Below are 20,914 nucleotides of genomic sequence, written 5' to 3'. Positions count from 1 at the left end.
GCAGCCAAGTTGGGCAGATCCTTTGCTCAGCTCTCCAATTTACTTGGCTGGAACTAGTTGAATCTCAACAGCTCTTTAAAATCTTTTACAGTCGCTGGCGTCCCACAAATGCAGCTATCTATGAACAGTTTGAGGTAAATCAGCTAAATTGCAATGCTTGGCCATTTTAAGAGAAAGGACAGAGGAATAATTGCGTTCTGCTTTGATTAAGGCATTTCCAATGACTATACCGGACATAAATAATAGTCAGCAAAGCTTATTGTACAATAACCTGACATGCCTACTGTGCTTCTGTGTTAATCAAGGTATACCAATGAATGCGTGCCACTGTAACTGTTAAGGGGGGGTACACACCTGGAGATGTGTGCTGAGCGATGTAGTACAGACCGCTCAGCACACATCTCTCCCCCGCTCAGCGATGTGTGGTGAGCGGAGGAAGGGGGGCTGCTCACTTCACACAGCAGTGACAAGGCATGCAGGCAATATCTAGAACTGGCGATAGCAACACGTGTGGCCTTGCATCGCTATGGGCATACACACGAAGAGAACCGTGATTAATTTCTAAGCAATCTAGTCTATCTCTGTGTGTGTGTACCCCCCTTTAGTTTTTCCATATCAATCATAATAATGAGCAATTGGTAGCCAATCCCCACATGTAATCACAAACCTCCTATAAATAAAGCTGGTTCAGGAAGAATTGTGCACCTCTGTGTTTTATCACATGAATATATAACAAATATCACAACAGACGACAGAATACTTTTAAAGCAGCGGAAGTTTTGCAATTGGTATACAAAACAAAATGTCATTTCATAAGCCAACTTACTTGTACTGTAGAACTAATCTCTGATGCAAAACCTCCTGTTACTGGAGCTTCATGACTGATTAGTAACCGGCCAGTCTTTACCACAGACTAGAAAGAAGAAAATTATATGCTCATCATACATGGAGATTAAATCTTTTCACAGTATTTCTTCACATACAATCAGTGAAAACAAATTGGCAGTATTTGCTCTTTTCAGAAAAAATGAAACAATAAAACTTGTGCTTCCACAACCCCCCCCCCCCCCCTCCCCCCCGTAGCATCAGGTATACGCATTAATAAACAAATAACTGGAATATGTGATTAAACTGGACTATGGTCTTTGTTGCTTTGTTCTTTATGTGGACCTTTTTCATTATATGAACAAATAATTGGTTGTCCAGACAACTCCATGTTGACACTAAAAGGATCTAGTGTATTGAAGAACATTGGTGAATGGGCCATGCCTGTCAACTGCCTGCCCAATCGGTAACAATGCAGTTTTGACCTTGACGGTGGGTTAGAGACCTCAAATTGGGTCTGTCCCTTTGAAAGTTCCTATCTTGTATTCTGCTCTGATCCCATCACAAGACCGGTCTTTCTTTCTCACCATTCTACACTGTACTGGGTGCTCATATTCTTTATGATTCAATTCAAAATAACTCACAATCATCTACAAAGCCCTCAAAAGCAACTCTCCTTCATATGTGTGTAACCTCATTTTAACATACTGTCACTCACAAACTATTAGAGCTGCCTCTTACCTGCCCCCTGCCTCTTCCATTATTACCACACCTCGCTCCTACAAGACAACTCCTGGGTAACTGAATAACCCATGGAATTCCTAATCAGGCCTCATCAATTGATCTGATAACCTTTCCTACTGTCGATCTCAACTCTGAGCCACACGTATTCCATTTGTCTCAGCTTTCCTATTTCCCCTCTAGTGTTTCATATGCTTAGTCTTCAGTTTGTCTACCTTATAAGCATACAATACAGTATTGATTACAATGTAAACTGGCAAGGTAATACAAACTTACATTCATTTGGACTTAGCATTTCAACTAGTGAGCGTATTTCAGGCTACTGCGATATTTTGTCAAAGGAATACTGTATCTAAACTCAAGATATGTAGAATCCCCATTGTCTTACAATGTACCTTTTATTTCTCACTTTTAATAATACCCCTTTCTCTTACGTCCTAGAGGATGTTGGGGACTCCAAAAGGACCATGGGGTATAGACGGGATCCGCAGGAGCTTGGGCACACTGAAAAGACTTAGAACTGGGTGTGAACTGGCTCCTCTCTCTATGCCCCTCCTCCAGACCTCAGTTAGACTTTGTGCCCAGGAGTGACTGGATGCATACTAGGGGAGCTCTACTGAGTTTCTCTAGAAAAAGACTTTTGTTAAGTTTTTTTATTTTCAGGGAGCCCTGCTGGCTACAGGCTACCTGCAGCATGGGAGTGAGGGGAGAGAAGCAGGACCTACTTCTGTGAGTTTCAAGGCTCTGCTTCTTGGCTACTGGACACCATTAGCTTCAGAGGCTTTGATCACTTGGTGCGCCTAGCTGCTTGTTCCCGGAGCCACGCCGTCACCCCCTCACAGAAGCCAGAAGGCAGAAGGCAGAAGTCGGGTGAGTATGAGAAGATCAGAAGACTTCAGGACGGCAGAAGACTTCAGTGACGGAAGGTAAAGCACAGCGGTAATGCTGTGCTCCATGCTCCCACACACATATCACCAACGGTTGTCACTGGGTGCAGGGCGCTGGGGGGGGGGGCGCCCTTGGAGGCATGTTACTGAAGTTTTGTAAGGGCGGCATATGATTGTGGGTGCCGAGGCACCGTTTACAGACCCCCGCCTGCATTTTACATGAGTTTGAATTTGGCGGGCCGAAGCCGCAGTGAAGGGGGCGGAGCTTCGGTCCGCGGCTCACACGCGCCATTTTCTCCCTGCACCAGACGGAGGGAGAGACGCTGCCGGGACCTCCACGCTGATTTCAAGTAAAGGGGGCATCTCCAGAGGGGAGCCGCAGTGGGGTACAAGTCTTTTTGATAATAAGGCAGCGCTGGGTACATATATTCGTGTACCAATATACAGGCCCTGGGGTGTGAGCTGGCATACTCCCTCTGTCTCCTCTTCTGGGCTGCATTGTGGGCCTGTCACCTTGCTGGGACGGTTCTGTGTGTGTTGTGTGTCGGTACTACGTGTCAACATGTCGGAGCCTGAATGTTATTCACCAGAGGAGGTTATGGGAGGTGGGGATGCGGGGCTAGATGTAGCACTGTCGACGCAGCAGACTCCTGATTTACTAGCACTCCTTAATACAATAAATTCCAATGTAGCTTCTTTATCGAAGAGGTTAGATAAGTCTGAGTCACAGACGCAGGTGTGGAAAAAGTCCATGGAGGAGGCTTTATCTCAGGTACAGACCCCATCCGGGTCCCATAAGAGGCCTTTTACTCAGGTGGTGGATACGGATACCGACACGGACTCTGATTCCGAGGTCGATTTCACTGAGGCTGCGTTACATCCACGATTAGTTAAGAGTATTCAGTACATGATTGTGGCTATAAAGGATGTTTTGCAGATTTCTGATGAACCTGCGGTGCAGGAAACAAGGATTTGCTTGTTCAAGGGAAAGAAACCTGAGGTGAAGTTTCCCCCCTCTCATGAAATGAATACGCTTTGTGAAAAGGCTTGGGAGTCGCCGGATAAGAAATGGCAGATTCCCAAGAGGATTTATATGGCGTATCCTTCCCCCTCTGATGACAGGGAAAAATGGGAGACATCTCCAACTGTTGATAAAGCTCTATCCAGTTTGTCTAAGAAGGTGGCGCTTCCGTCTCCTGACACGGCAGCTCTCAAGGATCCGGGGGATCGCAAGTTGGAGACGTGTCTGAAGTCCATTTTCGCTAATACGGGTGCATTGCTCAGACCTGATGCGGCATCGGTATGGGTGAGTAGTGCTATTGCTAAATGGGCTGAGAATTTAGCTACTGACATGGATACTCTTGATAAAGATAATGTCCATTTAACTCTCAGTTATATTAAGGACGCTGCGGATTACCTAAAGGACGCGGCAAGGGACGTCTGTCTCTTGGGATCAAGGACCAATGCCATGTCGATATCTGCCAGGAGGGCCTTGTGGTTCCATCAATGGAATGCTGATGCCGACTCCAAGAGGTCTATGGAAGCTCTACCCTTTAAAGGTACTGTCTTGTTTGGGGACGGCCTGGCGGACCTAGTCTCGACCGCGAGTAAGTCCTCTTTTCTTCCTTATGTTCCCACACAACAGAAAAAGGCACCACATCAACAAATGCAGTCCTTTCGTCACAATAAATACAGGCGTGGGAAAGGTTAGTCTTTCCTCGCCTCAAAGGGTAGAGGACGGGGAAGAAAACTTCCTGCAGCCTCAGGCGCACAGGACCAGAAGTCCTCCCCGGCTGCTACCAAGTCCACCGCATGACGCTGGGGCTTCCCTGGGGGAGTCCGGACCGGTGGGGGGCCGTCTTCAGGTATTCAGCCAGGTCTGGATTCAATTAGACCTGGATCCTTGGGTGTTAGAAATCGTGTCTCAAGGATACAAACTGGAGTTTCAGGAGATGCCCCCTCAACGGTTCTTCATTTTGGCATTACCAGTGGTTCTTCCGGACAGGGAGGTGGTCCGGGCGGCGATTCAAAAATTGTGTCTACAGAAGGTCATTGTTCCCGTCCCTCCGTCCCAGCGGGGGGAGGGGTTCTACTCGAGCCTCTTTGTGGTACCGAAACCGGACGGTTAGGTCAGACCAATTCTAAATCTAAAATCCCTCAATCCATACTTGAAAGTCTTCAAGTTCAAGATGGAATCCCTTCGAGCGGTGATTGCCAGCCTGGAGGGGGGGGATTTTATGGCGTCAGTCGACATAAAGGATGCCTACTTACATGTGCCGATATATCCTCCACATCAGGCTTTCCTCAGGTTTGCGATACAGGATTCTCATTACCAATTTCAGACGTTGCCGTTTGGGCTTTCCACGGCTCCGAGGATTTTCACCAAGGTCATGGCAGAAATTATGGTTCTTCTTCGCAAACAAGGGGTTTCAATTATCCCGTACTTGGACGATCTCCTGATAAAGGCGAGGTCCAAGGAACGGTTGCTGAGAAGTGTAGAGTTGTCACTATCGGTTCTGCGACAGCACGGTTGGGTGCTCAATTTGCCGAAATCCCAGTTGATTCCGACCACTCGGCTTCCTTTTCTGGGCATGGAGTTACAGAAGGTATTCCTTCCAGAAGAAAAGGCTTGGGAACTGCAGACGATGGTCAGAGAACTTCTGAAGCCGACGAGTGTGTCAATCCATTATTGTACTCGGGTTCTGGGGAAGATGGTTGCGGCGTACAAAGCCATTCCATTTGGCAGATTTCACGCCCGCGTGTTTCAGTGGGACTTGCTGAGCAAATGGTCCGGTTCTCATCTACACATTCACCGGAAGATAAGTCTATCTCCCATAGCCAGAATTTCTCTCCTGTGGTGGCTACAAGCTCATTACCTCCTGGGGGTACGCCGATTCGGTATCCAGGATTGGGTACTTCTGACGACAGATGCAAGTCTCCGGGGCTGGGGCGCAGTCACCCAAGGAAGAAATTTCCAGGGAAAATGGTCGCTCCAGGAAGCCTGTCTCCACATAAATATTCTCGAGTTAAGAGCCATTTACAACGGCCTGCTCCAAGCAAGAAGTCTTCTTCAGGATCGACCGGTCCTGGTACAGTCAGACATCACAGCGGTGGCCCATATAAACCGGCAAGGCGGAACGAGGAGCAGAGCGGCAATGGCGGAGGCCACAAAAATCCTTCGCTGGGCGGAACAATACGTCAGCGCATTGTCAGCAGTTTTCCTACTGGGGGTGAACAACTGGGAAGCGGATTTCCTCAGCAGACACGACCTCCATCCGGGAGAGTGGGCTCTGCACCAAGAGGTATTTGCAGAAGTGACAAGACGCTGGGGAATTCTGTTGATAGACATGATGGCGTCTCGGCTCAACAAGAAGCTCCCGAGGTACTGTTCCAGGTCAAGGGACCCACAAGCCACTGCAGTGGACGCCCTGATGTCTCCGTGGGTCTTCCAGTCGGTGTATGTGTTCCCTCCACTTCCTCTCATTCCAAAGGTGCTGGGGATCATTCGTCGAGCAAGGGTTCAGGCGATTCTCGTCGTTCCAGACTGGCCAAGAAGGGCCTGGTACCCGGATGTTCAGGACTTTCTGGTGGAAGATCCTTGGCCACAGAGAGGATCTGTTGTTGCAGGGTCCATGCCTGTTTCCAGACTTACCGCGGCTGCGTTTGACGGCATGGAGGTTGAGCGCCAGATCTTAGCTCGTAAGGGTATTCCCAGGGAAGTCATTCCAACTCTCATTAAGGCTAGGAAAGAGGTTACGGCGAAACACTATCACCGTATCTGGAGGAAGTATGTTTCCTGGTGTGAGCTTAAAAAGGCTCCTGCGGAGGATTTTCACTTGGGTCGCTTTCTCCACTTTTTACAGGCGGGCGTAGATGCAGGCCTGAAATTGGGTTCCATCAAAGTGCAAATTTCGGCTTTGTCTATTTTCTTTCAAAAAGAGTTAGCTGCCCTCCCAGAGGTTCAGACCTTTGTGAAGGGTGTAATGCATATCAATCCACCGTTTGTACCTCCTGTAGCTCCATGGGACCTCAATGTCGTCTTACGGTTTCTCATGTCTTCCTGGTTTGAACCTTTGCGTAAGGTTGAGTTGAAATTTCTCACTTGGAAGGTCGTTATGCTTTTGGCGCTGGCATCTGCCAGGCGAGTGTCGGAATTGGCAGCTTTATCTCATAAGAGCCCGTACTTGATTTTTCATTCGGATAGGGCGGAATTGAGGACTCGGCAACAATTTCTACCGAAGGTGGTTTCTTCATTTCACATTAACCAACCTATTGTGGTTCCGGTAGCTACGGAAGAGGTGGCGATTCCAAAATCTCTGGATGTTGTAAGAGCGTTAAAAGTATATATTTCTAGGACAGCTGTTACTAGAAAAACTGAAGCGTTGTTTGTTTTGTATGCGGCCAACAAGATTGGTCATCTCGCTTCAAAACAGACTATTGCACGCTGGATTTGTAGTACGATCCAGCAGGCTCATTCTTCGGTAGGACTGCCGGTGCCGAAATCGGTTAAAGCCCATTCTACCAGGAAAGTGGACTCACCTTGGGCGGCTGCCCGAGGTGTCTCGGCGCTACAGCTTTGCCGAGCAGCTACGTGGTCGGGTTCGAACACTTTTGCTAAGTTCTATAAGTTTGATACCCTGGCCGATGAGGACCTGGCGTTTGCTCAGTCGGTGCTGCAGAGTCGTCCGCACTCTCCCGCCCGTTCTGGAGCTTTGGTATAATCCCCATGGTCCTTTTGGAGTCCCCAGCATCCTCTAGGACGTAAGAGAAAACAGGATTTTGGTACTCACCGTTAAATCCTTTTCTCCTAGTCCATAGAGGATGCTGGGCGCCCGTCCCAGTGCGGACTATTACTTGCAGTGTGTTTTCTTACTGGTTAAGTTAGTTTGTACACGAGTTGTGTATTGGTTTGTTGCAGCTGGTTGCTGGAGTTTTATGCATACTGTTATCTGGTTTGGCGTTATTCCGGTTGTACGGTATGTTTATGGTGTGGGCTGGTAGTTTGGTAGCCCTTAGTTAAAACAAAAATCTTTCCTTGTACTGTCCGTCTCTCCTGGGCACAGTTCCTATAACGGAGGTCTGGAGGAGGGGCATAGAGGGAGGAGCCAGTTCACACCCAGTTTTAAGTCTTTTTAGTGTGCCCAAGCTCCTGCGGATCCCATCTATACCCCATGGTCCTTTTGGAGTCCCCAGCATCCTCTACGGACTAGGAGAAAAGGATTTAACGGTGAGTACCAAAATCCTGTTTTTCCACCTATGAGCACAGGTCGCAGCCGGGAGCCTGACACGGGTGCTACCCGGCTGCGGCCCGTGCTCAGCCCCCATTCCCATCAGCAGTCACCAACCCGGCATATTGCTGGGTTGGTGACGCTGCTAGTGACGCGGCAGGGGCGGCGCTGGGAGATCACATGATCTCCCAGCGCCACCCTTCCATACAGTGTAAACGGCTCCTGTTTACACTACAACCCTACCCGGATCATTCCCGTGTCCTACCCAGGTATTTACCCGGGTAGGATTCACGGGTTTTTGTGGGGGGACCCTTTTCCATTTGCAAAAAACACGGGTAAATGCGCGCCCCCATGTTTTTTGAGCTAGTGGAAAAGGGGTATTAGTATGGGGTCTATCTATTAAGCAATGATAACCCTTTTTTACTTTTTGTTCCCTATGTGCACTACTGAAAAAGTCACAATGGGTATACATAGTATTATCAGCTCTCTCATGCCCAGTATGGAGAAGACTTTTTTTCATTTAGATTTATTCAATTATAAGTAATAAGTAGGACGAATGCTTAATATTAACTTGTTATTCTTATTTCAATGTCATCTATATCTGAGTGTACCTTGTATTGTTTAATATATTTAATCTACAGTATCTACATATATTCAGATGTATAGTCAAACAAAAAAAGAAAGGAGAACTCTGGTGTTATAGTCAGATGTAATAGAAATGATGAGCAGTAAAAAACTGGTTTTATTGAAAGATGTAAAATAAAAAATACCAAAGCCTAATAACATTGGATTGTTAATGTTAGAAAGCATTAAAACATGGTTGATTAAGGGTTCTAATACATAGCAATATTTAACAGTAATAATATAATAAGCAGGATTATTTTTTTTAATAAAACATTCCTGCAAAATAAAACATCATGGTTTAAACAAAAAAGTTATTGTTTTTAAACTGTTTTCTTTTTCAACCCTGATTTTAAGTAAACAATAAAATAAACCATACAGCTCTATTATACCTGATTAATTGCCTATCTGTTAGTGACAATGATAGTTAAAAACTTAGTATGTAGTGAAACTATGATATGACAAATTACTACTGTGCTTACTAAAATAGAAGTCAAAAATGTCAAGAAGAGCGAGTGGCAATTTGAAGGAACATATCTTTATGATGTGTCATAACATAATGGATTCCTGCAACCGAATTAGTGTCAAGAGTTGAGAAAAATCAACGGTTAATGATAGTCTCTTTGTTCAAGTAAAACAAAGTATATAATGTTACAAAAGCACCCAGAACGGAACACAAAAACTAAAAGCTTAATTTATTTTAAAGATAACTGACAAAATCCTGAAGTCTGCTGATTATATTGTACATGACCACAAGATGTACAATATCTTCCGTTTCACAAAAGTATAGGTTAATCTTCCAAATATTACATTCACATGTGGCTAGGCACCAAACTGAAAAGTTAACAGAGTGCCTAAATATGGAAAGTTCAAATCCAAGTCAAAGGAAAAATATATTCACGTAATATGTTCCAAAAAGTCCCTAAAGATTACAGTTTTCCCTTCCCCAATCAAACCTATATAAATCTTCTGTAGCATAGATATATATTTTATTTATCCTGGAAGATTATGATTCATCTATCTAGATTAATAGGTACCCATGTCAACGTTAATATTTTTAAAATACACAAATAAGTATATATTCCGAACCTCATTGATTTTCCCATGACTCACTAAACACAGTCTCTAGTGGTGTTTACCAATTCCTGGACTATGCCAGTTTAAATTACATTTGTTAAGCAGATCATAAGTAACTCTAAAACTGCTCTATACAGTAATCCACGACTAGAGATGAGTGATATTCTTAAAAAAAGCTCAAGAAATGTCTGCAATTCTCTGCATTTGGCTACAAAATATTAAATTGTTTCACCGATGGTGTTTGGCTTAAAGCTCTGCAATCCTATTCCAACAAGATCACAAAGCAGAAAGAAGTGACGATTATAGTCCTACAATTCAGCAAAATAAGGATATTTTTTAGTCTGCATTTTCTTTATTTCTTGGGGGGGGGGGGGGGGGTTGGGGGACATTTATTACAGCAAGTCTGGTCAGCAGGCACTAGATGGACAGTGCTACTCTAAATTATTTGTTTTGCTCCAAGAGAAGAGAATGGACAAAAACAATATGAATTATTTATAGACAACTTTTTCTTTTTTTCATTATTAAAAGCTCTCAAGTACATTATTTCCATTATCATCTTTCCTCAAACCTCTTTTCTTTCATTCTGAAGGAAACAGACAGAAAAACTGAAATTAAGGAGTAGCTAAAGCGACAAGGGATAATGGACAAACCATACAGATTACTTAAAATGTTTTTTTATATTTTAATGAAAGTATATAATAAAAGGTATCCAACTGCAATTCTGGGGAAAAAATGCTGTGACCGTGCATTATGGTAGATGTCCATGAAAATATTTTTTAGCTTTGGAAAACTGTAGCTCTGTGGTTGTGATATTCACTGTTACCATCTCCTGCACCACCAATGATAACCCTTTGTTTACAGTCTGAATGATAAAAGCAAACTGTAGAAGAATGTAAGTTCTCACGAGCAGGGCCCTCTTCCCTTCCCTCATGTGCCTTTCCTTCTCTTACTTAAACCATCTTCTACTCCATACTCCCTTTCGATGGCACTAAATCCCTCTGTGTTGTGTTCTGCCACCGTAATACTCATTTCAGTGTTGTCTGCTTATTAATAATAATAATAGAGATTGTCATAATTCTCCAAATGTAGCTTCTAAACATCTGGCTGTTAAGCCCTGAAGAATTTCTTGACTACAGTAATTAGGAGGAGGTGCTCATGAGATTCAGCTCCATAGGGGGTGGGAGTTTATTACAGAAAACTGAAACGAAGTCAGAACGGAATCCTTCGGTCTAAAAGAATAGGCTGCAGAAGGCAATGCTAACGTAACTCAGATTCTGATCATATCCAAAAGATACTTTATTTCACCCAGGAATCTGTTTTTGTTTTTTTCTCACAGGCATAACCACCTACTCTGTCTGGAAATATACACATTAAAATACCATCTGAGAACATAAAATAATCACATGTATTTTTGTTTCAGCAGTGTACAATTGCTGTGCAGAATTTTGAAGCATGTGTTTAAAAAAAAAAAAACTAAATACATTTTTTTTTAGCCAAAACTTGGACCATGCTCCCATCTCTCATGTCAACAGCAATAAATCCACTGTAACATCATGAGCCATCTGAACACAAACAGTTTCCATGAAACACAGCTGGTAACAACAGACAGCTCATGCACCACACAGTGAAAGTCAATAATAAAAGATCCTAGAACACCTGAGCCCAGTTGTGCATTTCTGTATGAATGCTGTAGTCTAAAATGTTGCATTAATGGAATCCACTAGCTATTACATAGCAATATTATCCCAGAAATACGATGTCACTATGTTACCTTTAGGAGTTCAGGGAAAAAACACAGAACAAAAAAAAAAAGCAATGGGTTTCGAATTATTTATTGCCAAAACACAATTTGTAGATGCACTTATACAGTATACTACATTTTATATATATATATATATATATATATATATATATATATATATATATATATATATAGGTAGCGGTTGTGGTTCGGCACTCTCTAGTAGGGGTGTAGTTACTTGCTGCGGTGCCCTCTGGGGATCAAAGGCAAGATCCGATATAGTGGAAAGGAAATCAGCGGCACTCAGCAGACTGTTGTAAAGTAAAAAAGTCTTTAATCCGGTCCTACGCCGTTTCGGGTGTGGAGGCTGTACGGCATCTCATTACTGACAACCCATTATATACGGGTCCAGCAATAGATGTCTTTTTGCAGCTATTAACATTAGTATTGACCCGTAATTATTTTACATTCAATGGGCGTATGTATTTACAACTAGCCGGTTGTGCGATGGGGTCCCCAGTGGCCCCATCGTATGCAAATGCATATATGTATTCTGTGGAGATTGTCCTGTTTGGTTCTATTGAACAATCATCTATGTATTTCTACAAGAGGTACATAGATGATTTACTGATTTTTTGGAGGGGTAGTGCTGAATCTTTATCGGCATTACTAGATAAACATAATGCCACTGATGGGGCTGTTAAACTTACGTACCAGATGTCTGAGACTCAGATTCACTTCTTAGATGTGGCTATCCAGTTAGTATCAGGGCAAATACAAACTAATCTATATGTCAAACCTACTGACAGGAATTCGGCACTACATCACGCCAGTTTTCATCCATATTCTACACGCAAGGGTTTGCCATATTCACAAATGCTGAGGGCCAGACGCATCATTTCTGATCCACAGCAATTAGATGAGGCATTAGAACAGATGGTGGATAAATTTCAAATAAGAGGGTATCCACGAGAGGAACTCTTGGCCAATAAATTCAAAGTCATGCGACTTACTAGGGAGTCTTTATTGACTTCTGCATCAGCACCCTTGACAGCCACAACACACGAGGCCCCTAAAATCCCGTGGGTCAATAGATACACCACAGCTACCACCACTGTAGTCAGTCAGGCCAAGAGATTGTGGCCATTGGTTAATACTGACCAAACATTACCAGCCCTATACGGTACCCGATTACTTCCCAGTTACACCAAGGGACAGAGCATTTCAGACAAAGTGGTTAAATTGGATGTATTTCCATTAACTAAACAAATATCATCCCATTTTTTGCGCCCTAAAGTGGGTTGCTTTCGTTGTCTGGGGTGCTCGACTTGTAACACACTAATGACAGGTTCAACATTCAGTCACCCTACCACAGGGAAACAATACAAGATTCACCACAGAGTCACTTGCACCACAACGCATGTAATTTACATGCTGAAATGTCCCCGTGGGCTTGCCTATGTAGGCAAGACACAGAGACAGTTCAGAGAAAGGATGGCACTACACCGCAGTGCCATAAAACAAGCGTTAGAAAAGGGTGCGAGTGAACAGCCCATTGCCCGACATTGCTTGGTGGCAAGGCACACGATAGCCAGCATGAGAGCGATCATAATCGACCACGTCCCTCTCTCACATCGGGGTGGGGATCGTAACAAAATTCTTATGCAGCGTGAAAGTAGGTGGATATATGTCCTAGGTACCCTGTCACCGAGGGGACTAAACGAAACATTAGGTTTGCAATGTTTCCTATAATTAATGACAAGATATAGCATTCCAGTTGAATGACATATTTCCCTAACTGCAGTGAATTAATTTCTAAAAATCTTAGGTAGTATATCATGACAATATAATCTATAGGAAAAGCTAATATAGATGATATGTTTAGCTACCTAATTTAATATATATGGATCTAGGTATTATCTGTGATGTTGGGAACCGTTTAGTTCAACTGTTAGCACCGTGTTTTTTAATTGATGTATATATGTATCTGATTTGTTAAGTGTGATCAGTGTTATGTCTTTCAGTGATTTTAAGCACTCAGCACAGCGTGCGTGACTAACCCCTGGGTTGTTTTGATTACAGCGGTTACCAAGCAACGCTGACCACACTTCCTTGGATTGGCTCCCTGCCCGACGCAGCCTACTGACGTCATCGTTCCGAGACGAGTGCTTTCGGTCTGACGGACGGGGCGCGGGCGGCAGCGCGGGACAGGTGAGTCTAATCCAGGTACTGAGTACCTACTTGGGCGGGTATATAAGTGTGTTTTAAGTGCAATGTATTTGTGTACCATTTGTCCCTGAAGACGGGGCGCAGTCCCCGAAACGGCGTAGGACCGGATTAAAGACTTTTTTACTTTACAACAGTCTGCTGAGTGCCGCTGATTTCCTTTCCACTATATATATATATCTATCCTATAAGTGGTGAGTGCAGACACTGCACCCCGCTTCTGGGGTGGTGAGTGCTGTGGTTTTACATTTGTTGGAATATTGTAGGGTTAATCTTTGGTTAACTCATATTAACTGTGGCCACAAGCTTTGTTCATGCACCCCTATGCAAGCCCAATTATCTTAAACCTGAGTCAGCTGTTCTTTAGTAATTTATCGGCCAGTGTCAGGTGACTAGTGTACCTTTAAAAGCCATGAAGTATTTGGCAGATACACAGTAAACAAAGTGGGCATATTTGCAGTTATGTTATGTGTGACACAGTTGCTGGGTTTTAATTTTGAGACTCTGTGATAGTGTAGGACCTGCATGAAGACGGGGTACCTTGGCGAGCAGTTTGCAGGCTTCCGTGCATTGGCCAATTCACTAACTAAACCCCCATCATTTATTTATTGATGTTGTGAAAATAAGTGAGCTTGCTTTGGTGAGTGCTGAACTTTCTGTGTGTATATTTTTAAGTAGGTGGCCATGGGCTACATGCACCCCACCCTATGAGTGGTGAGTGCAGACACTGGACCCCGCTTCTGGGGTGGTGAGTGCTGTGGTTTTACATTTGTTGGTATATATATATATATATATATATACACATACACACACATACCAACATACATACCAATATACACATGGAGTTCGAAAAGCCCCACCGTGATGACTGTTTGGTAAGCAAGTCAACACACAGAGAATGTGTGCCAAGTAATGACAACATAATTATTTCTAAACACTTTTTTTTTTAAATTAAATAAAGAATTTGTTACAAACTTACCCACATTAAGAGCTCTCCCTCTCTAACCTCCCAGAAGTGGAGGGCACCGAGTTAGACTATGCTGCATGTTTGTCACCTTGCAAGTTTTTATAACATTCTAGCTATGAATTTATGCTTACTGTCCAGCTGGCACTAGATCTAACTGGATTGACTGCTGGTGATTACTTAACATTTGCACATTTTTTTGTTGGTAAATAAAACTTGCAATTATGAGCTGTTTGCCATCATATAGAAGGAACATCAAGAAACACATTCATGATCATTTAATACCTAACAAACCCTTTGTTATCAATCATCTGTGCAGTACAAAAACAATTACTCTCTCAACTATACTGGTGGTGTACGTTGGACAACAAGGGAATGTCTTAATGCAATGGTGCTCAAACTGTGTGCCGTGGCACCCTGGGGTCCCTCAAGGCACTTGCAGGAGTGCCTTGGATTCATGGTACTTATGGTCATGGTACTTATGGTCAACGTAATAGGCAAAACTAGTGCTGATGGCTGCCAATCATGAAATATGTGGACAAACAGAAGCAAATCTGGTCTCTCACCACACAACTGACCCTAAGGGTAACATATAAACACAATTAACTTAATTCAATATTTATTTCTAAATTTCTCAATAAGAAACTTTTGGCCTAGGGTTGCTGTGAAAAAAATTCTAATACTCTAGGGCACCGTGATTCAAAAAAGTTTGGAAACCATTGTCTTAATGTATTCCTTCTGTAACCACAGGGACATGGAGTTGTGGTGGGTAGAACAGGAGTGTGGCCTATTTTGTTCTGATTTCTAAATGGACCAGGGAGATACCTTAGCACAACGTACGGTCAAACACTGAGACGCGTAGTGTGATCAAATGGCCGGCCAGCCCGCTGCTCATCTAAAAACGTCTGTCCTTCCGTTATCATTGGCAGTGCGCCAAACCTAAACCTGTTTCCATGACATGACGTTTTCACCGTACACCTCGACAATTTGGCAATGAATTTTAGCTGCTGATGTGCCCTGTAGACACAGAAATCTGATTTTATTACACACCTCAATGTTTGACCATGTTTCCGCCAGCCCCACCATCTTACAACTGATGTTGGGATAGTGATATAAGGTGCAGGCTATTGGCTATGAGGGGACCAGTGGTCTACCTGCTCTGTTAGGAAATTACAAATAATAAATAAGCAGGTGCGCGACCAACAGCAGCAGGTAAGAGGAAGGTCAATTCCTTAAAACTAAACAATAGAGAAAAGGATATGTATACCAGCGCTGGCTGAACAGATTAATCAGTTAAAATATTAATAATAATAATAATAATAATAATAATAATAAGGATGGTTTGCTCTATGTAAAAAAGTAACAATTTATTTGACATAACACATGTAACAGATCTAAAAAGAAGGAATTCCTGTTGCCACAAGGTGGCGATAAAACTAAAATATATCTTATCTGGATAAAATTTCATAAATTTCACATTCTCCTGTATTAGAATTGTCCATTCCTAAAGGCTAGGACAGCCTCCCTTTGTGCATTCACTGTAATGGGTAAATAATTACCAGATCCCCACGTTGGTAAGCATCAGCGTTGGAACAAGTCCATTTTGTCTCCATAATTCTGCCTTTGCTAAAACTAGTACCTACAGCACCTGGCATTCCCTGGGCACGTCCAGTGTGGTGTGGCTGCAGGTATAATTCTTTTAGTGATGAAATAGGTCTTTTTTCAAACTTCCAAAGACCCCAAGGTTCCAGCATAGTCCATCTTCAACAATTGAGCGTCAACTACTCTGACTGGACCAGCATTTAGAAAGTCACACCTAAGCTGAATTTACATAAGACTGGATTGTTCACAGGACTGTCCGGGACCTTCGCAACCAGAAGTGAATAAAGGAAGTCCTCGCAAGAAGCTACACAATAAGCGTGTGCTATTAGGTAATTTAACTTGACAACCTTACCAAATAATGCAAACCACATTTCCCTCCTCCATGCTTAGCCTCCCAATATTTATAATGAAGAGAACGTTTTCACAAAATGCTGTAAACCTTAGCTCAGGAAAAATCTGCCAAACGCTTAAAGACCACAATTTCTTTATAAAGAAAACATCCTTTTCAGACTAAAGGAGATCTCATCATTTGTCTATAACAAAAGCTATAGAAGAGCCTCAGCTGGTCCGTTTGTAGAGTTAGCGGACCCTCCGAAACCAGAAGCTGATTGTGGCAGCCCTCACAAATAACAGCAGCCTGCACCTCTCTGTAATTTAGCTTGACAACATGAACAACCTAACTTTTTTCACCACCAGAAAAATGTATTTTTAAAACATTTTAACAAGTATTAAAATAAGGAGAAAATGCCCATAATCGAGGTATAATACTGATTACTTACACAGCATACATACATACATACATACAGTACATACGGGTGTGGTTCATAGGGTCGACCACACTTAGTGTCTAGGCTGACAACTATTGGTCGACAGTAACTAAGTCGACACCGAAAAAAGGTTGACACGAGCATTAGGTCGACATGAGTTTTTGTAAAAAAAAAACAATTGTGTCGTTTTCTTCGTAAAGTGAGTAGGACCACCAATTAGTGCACCGTGTTCGCTCGCCATGCTTCGGGCAAGGTTACCGTTCCCAATTGTAGTCCACGTGGATCGTAAAGTATGAAAAAGTAAAAAAAAAAATAGTGAAAAACTCATGTCGACCTTTTGTCATGTTGACATAGAACATGTTGACCTAGTAACCATGTCGACCTAGAAATCATGTCGACCAATAGTGGTCAACCTAATGCATGTTGACCTAGAGGACGGATACACATACATACAGGGAAAACATGTAAATATTTGAAAATAATTTTTTTTAACATTTGTTAGATACTTATTCTCAGTCTTCCTAGAGAGGAGTTGTAAGAGAGGAGCTTTACAGTAGTCTTAAGCAGAACCTCTTTTCAGGTTCTGGACTATCCCATGTGCAGAAATTGTGTTGTCTTAATCAGATGACACCTTACCCTAGTGAGTTACTCTTTTGATAAAGGGTAGGCACTGGGAACACCTACTCTTACTCTGCAACATTTAGCAGGGTGAAAGAAGAGACCATTGACATAGGACCAGTTACACACACACACCTTCCTCCCTTTCACTAGGCAGGGTGGACTGGTCCAGAGTTGCTGCCATCTGACATCTCTGTAAGGACTGTCAGCTGTGTATCAACAAGATTATCAATCAGGGAAAAATACCACCAAAACAGAGTACAGGTTGAGTATCCCATATCCAAAATGCTTGGGACCATAAGTATTTTGAATATCGGATTTTTCCGTATTATGGAATAATTGCATAACATAATGAGATGACATGGCGATGGGACATAAGTCTAAGCATAGAATGCATTTAGGTTTCATATACGACCTCATACACTGTCATGACTAAGGTTTTTGTGAACCCGGTGCTAGCGAAGTCTGCGCGGGCGACTGGAGGACTACACGAATACCACCACTGACCTGGTTTTGGAAGTGTTGTGGACTCGGGGTCTCTTCCGGTGACTGGGAAGAGGAACCGCGGCAGAGATGGCCGAATCCAGGTTCTCCTCATGCAGGATGAGGTCGGCAGACAGGAAGCACGTGTGGGCGCTGAAGGTCTCCTGAAAGACAGAACTGGAAAGGCGCTGATGAATCAGTGAAGAATAACAGGTACAACTGTGCTAAAGGGCACGGGGTGCTTGGGGACACTGAGGTGCTTGGAGACACTGAGGTGCTTGGAGACACTGAGGTGCTTGGAGACACTGAGGTGCTTGGAGACACTGAGGTACTTGGAGACACTGAGGTACTTGGAGACACTGAGGTACTTGGAGACACTGAGGTACTTGGAGACACTGAGGTACTTGGAGACACTGAGGTACTTGGAGACACTGAGGTACTTGGAGACACTGAGGTACTTGGAGACACTGAGGTACTTGGAGACACTGAGGTGCGTAGAGGCACTGAGGTGCGTAGAGGCACTGAGGTGCGTAGAGACACTGAGGTGCGTAGAGACACTGAGGTACTTGGAGACACTGAGGTACTTGGAGACACTGAGGTACTTGGAGACACTGAGGTACGTAGAGGCACTGAGGTGCGTAGAGGCACTGAGATGCTGAGTCACGGAGGTGCTGGAAGCACGGAGGCACGGAGGTGTTGGAAGCACGGAAGTACTGAGCTCTGGAGATCCCAACTACAACAGTAGTAAAACTGAAACACGACAGCTGTGGTTTTCAGTGGAGAACATGGAATTCAGTACTGTGCCTTTAAGACGAAACATTGCAGCTGTGCCTTTACATTGAGACTCAGGGAAATGGTGAAATCAAATGGCAACACACAAGTAACCATACAGGAACAAGGGAACAGAGTTTCCACAGGAACTTAGGTACAATGGTTACCTTAAGGGAGCTCAGCATAAAGACTCTCACAAGGCTGTATGTGACACGAGGAACTGGCCCAGATTCCAACTCAGCCTCCTGATTTATACTTCCTGGTCCTTGATGATTGGTGGGCAGGATTAGGTGATGTCACTGTCATGTGACTACTCTAGCCAAGGCTGTGATGTAGAATGAGGCCTAGCAGGCCAAGAGAACACTGAAGCCTGGACTTCTGCAAAACACAGGATGCTTGCTTTTAGATTACTGAATTCAGCCTCACACAGGAGATCACCACAGGTGGAGCTGATTACCTCTCAGGCAGAGAACTCAGGAAACTCAGTGCTGACAAGCTGTTTAACTCCGTGAGTGAAAAGACACAGGATCCAGGACAGAAAGCAGGGGTAAGTCACCAAATATGAGAATTACAGTCAAGATTGTGACAGTATCCCCCTCTTCGAGGGTGGACTCCGGACACCCATCTAATCTTAGGGGAACTTGAGAAATTCATACAGAAGAATTTAGGACCTTCGTTGATGCCTCTTCTTCTTATGGGAACGTTTGGTTTTGACCAAGGACCGCGGGATCTCCTGTAAAGAAAAACCTTCCTTAGAAAACATGGGGGCTCCCAAGAAAGGAGTAGCATCATGGACTGGATCAAATTCAGAGTCTGAGTCCAAGTCTAATGGAAGATATGAATCTCCCATAGATACACAGTTTGCAGATGAAAATGAGGTGCACTGGAGATTTAAATTCTCTGGGCTAGGAGAGACTCCAACATGAGCAATTTTAATGGTCGGATTCTTACTGAAGGAGATTCTTAGATTATCCCTGGGAGGACAGCACAAACTTCCTTCTGCATTCCCTTTAGAGCCTGATTTCTTTACCGAGTCAGATTCCATAGGTTTAGGACCAAATTCTTTAACCACAGCATTACTAAAATTCTGTAAGTCATGGAACACAGGATCATTACTCTCAAAAAGCATGTTGGCCCACTCCAAAGCTCTTCCTCTGAATGCCAGGAACAGATATCGAGTAACGTTGGAAGGAGTTACTGCACCTGAAGGATCAGACTCCATCCGAGACAGAAATTGTTCAACCAAAGCGGCATATTGCAGTAAATCTCCATCGAAGTAAATAGGTGGTAAACCATCAGACGAAAGCTTAGAGGCTGAAACTGGAGAAATCTTTGACTGGACGAGTAGGACTGGATTGGATCCGGGGATGCTTGAATTGGCTGGAACCAAAGGAGACTGACCAGGCTGGTCCTGGAGTAACACTGGACCGGCTGGAACCGGAACGAACTGACCAGGCGGAGCCTGGAGTATTGCTGGACCGGCTGGAACCGGAACGGACTGGCCAAGCTGGGCCTGGAGTATTGCTGGACCGGCTGGAACCGGGACGGACTGACCAGGCTGGGCCTGGAGTATTGCTGGACCGGCTGGAACCGGGACGGACTGAGTCCTTTCTTCACGGGGCTGAACCAAGGCAGGAGCCCCCACTTCACGGGGCTGGGCTGAGGCAAGAGCCCCCACTTCACGGGGCTGGGCTGAGGCAAGAGCCCCCACTTCACGGGGCTGGGCTGAGGCAAGAGCCCCCACTTCACGGGGCTGGGCTGAGGCAAGAGCCCCCACTTCACGGGGCTGGGCTGAGGCAAGAGCCCCCACTTCACGGGGCTGGGCTGAGGCAAGAGCCCCCACTTCACGGGGCTGGGCTGAGGCAAGAGCCCCCACTTCACGGGGCTGGGCTGAGGCAAGAGCCCCCACTTCACGGGGCTGGGCTGAGGCAAGAGCCCCCACTTCACGGGGCTGGGCTGAGGCAAGAGCCCCCACTTCACGGGGCTGGGCTGCGCTCTGAAGGCTCTCTGGCTGGGCAGCGCTCTGAAGGCTCTCTGGCTGGGCAGCGCTCTGAAGGCTCTCTGGCTGGGCAGCGCTCTGAAGGCTCTCTGGCTGGGCAGCGCTCTGAAGGCTCTCTGGCTGGGCAGCGCTCTGAAGGCTCTCTGGCTGGGCAGCGCTCTGAAGGCTCTCTGGCTGGGCAGCGCTCTGAAGGCTCTCTGGCTGGGCAGCACTCTGTAGACCCTCTGGCTGGGCAGCACTCTGTAGACCCTCTGGCTGGGCAGCACTCTGTAGACCCTCTGGCTCTGGACCCTCGGATCCCCTTCCTGGGGCTGTACCCTCGGAACCCCCTCCTGGGGCTGGACCCTCTGAAGAACCCCCTCCT

General features: G+C 44.7%; 1 protein-coding gene across 2 annotated transcripts in view; it reads right to left on the bottom strand.

Annotated features, from left to right (window-relative positions):
• Positions 1-20,914, bottom strand: part of BCKDHB (branched chain keto acid dehydrogenase E1 subunit beta) — a 398,626-nt gene that overhangs the window by 86,140 nt on the left and 291,572 nt on the right. For both annotated transcript variants that reach the window (XM_063916876.1, XM_063916877.1), the window contains exon 9: positions 827-913. In XM_063916876.1, coding sequence (XP_063772946.1) covers positions 827-913 — 87 coding nt within the window. The remainder of the gene's footprint in view (positions 1-826; positions 914-20,914) is intronic.

Source organism: Pseudophryne corroboree, chromosome 4 (genome assembly GCF_028390025.1).
Source record: "Pseudophryne corroboree isolate aPseCor3 chromosome 4, aPseCor3.hap2, whole genome shotgun sequence".
Lineage (NCBI taxonomy): Eukaryota > Metazoa > Chordata > Amphibia > Anura > Myobatrachidae > Pseudophryne > Pseudophryne corroboree.
Note: the sequence above shows the minus strand (reverse complement) of the source record. Positions and strands in the feature narration are given on the sequence as shown.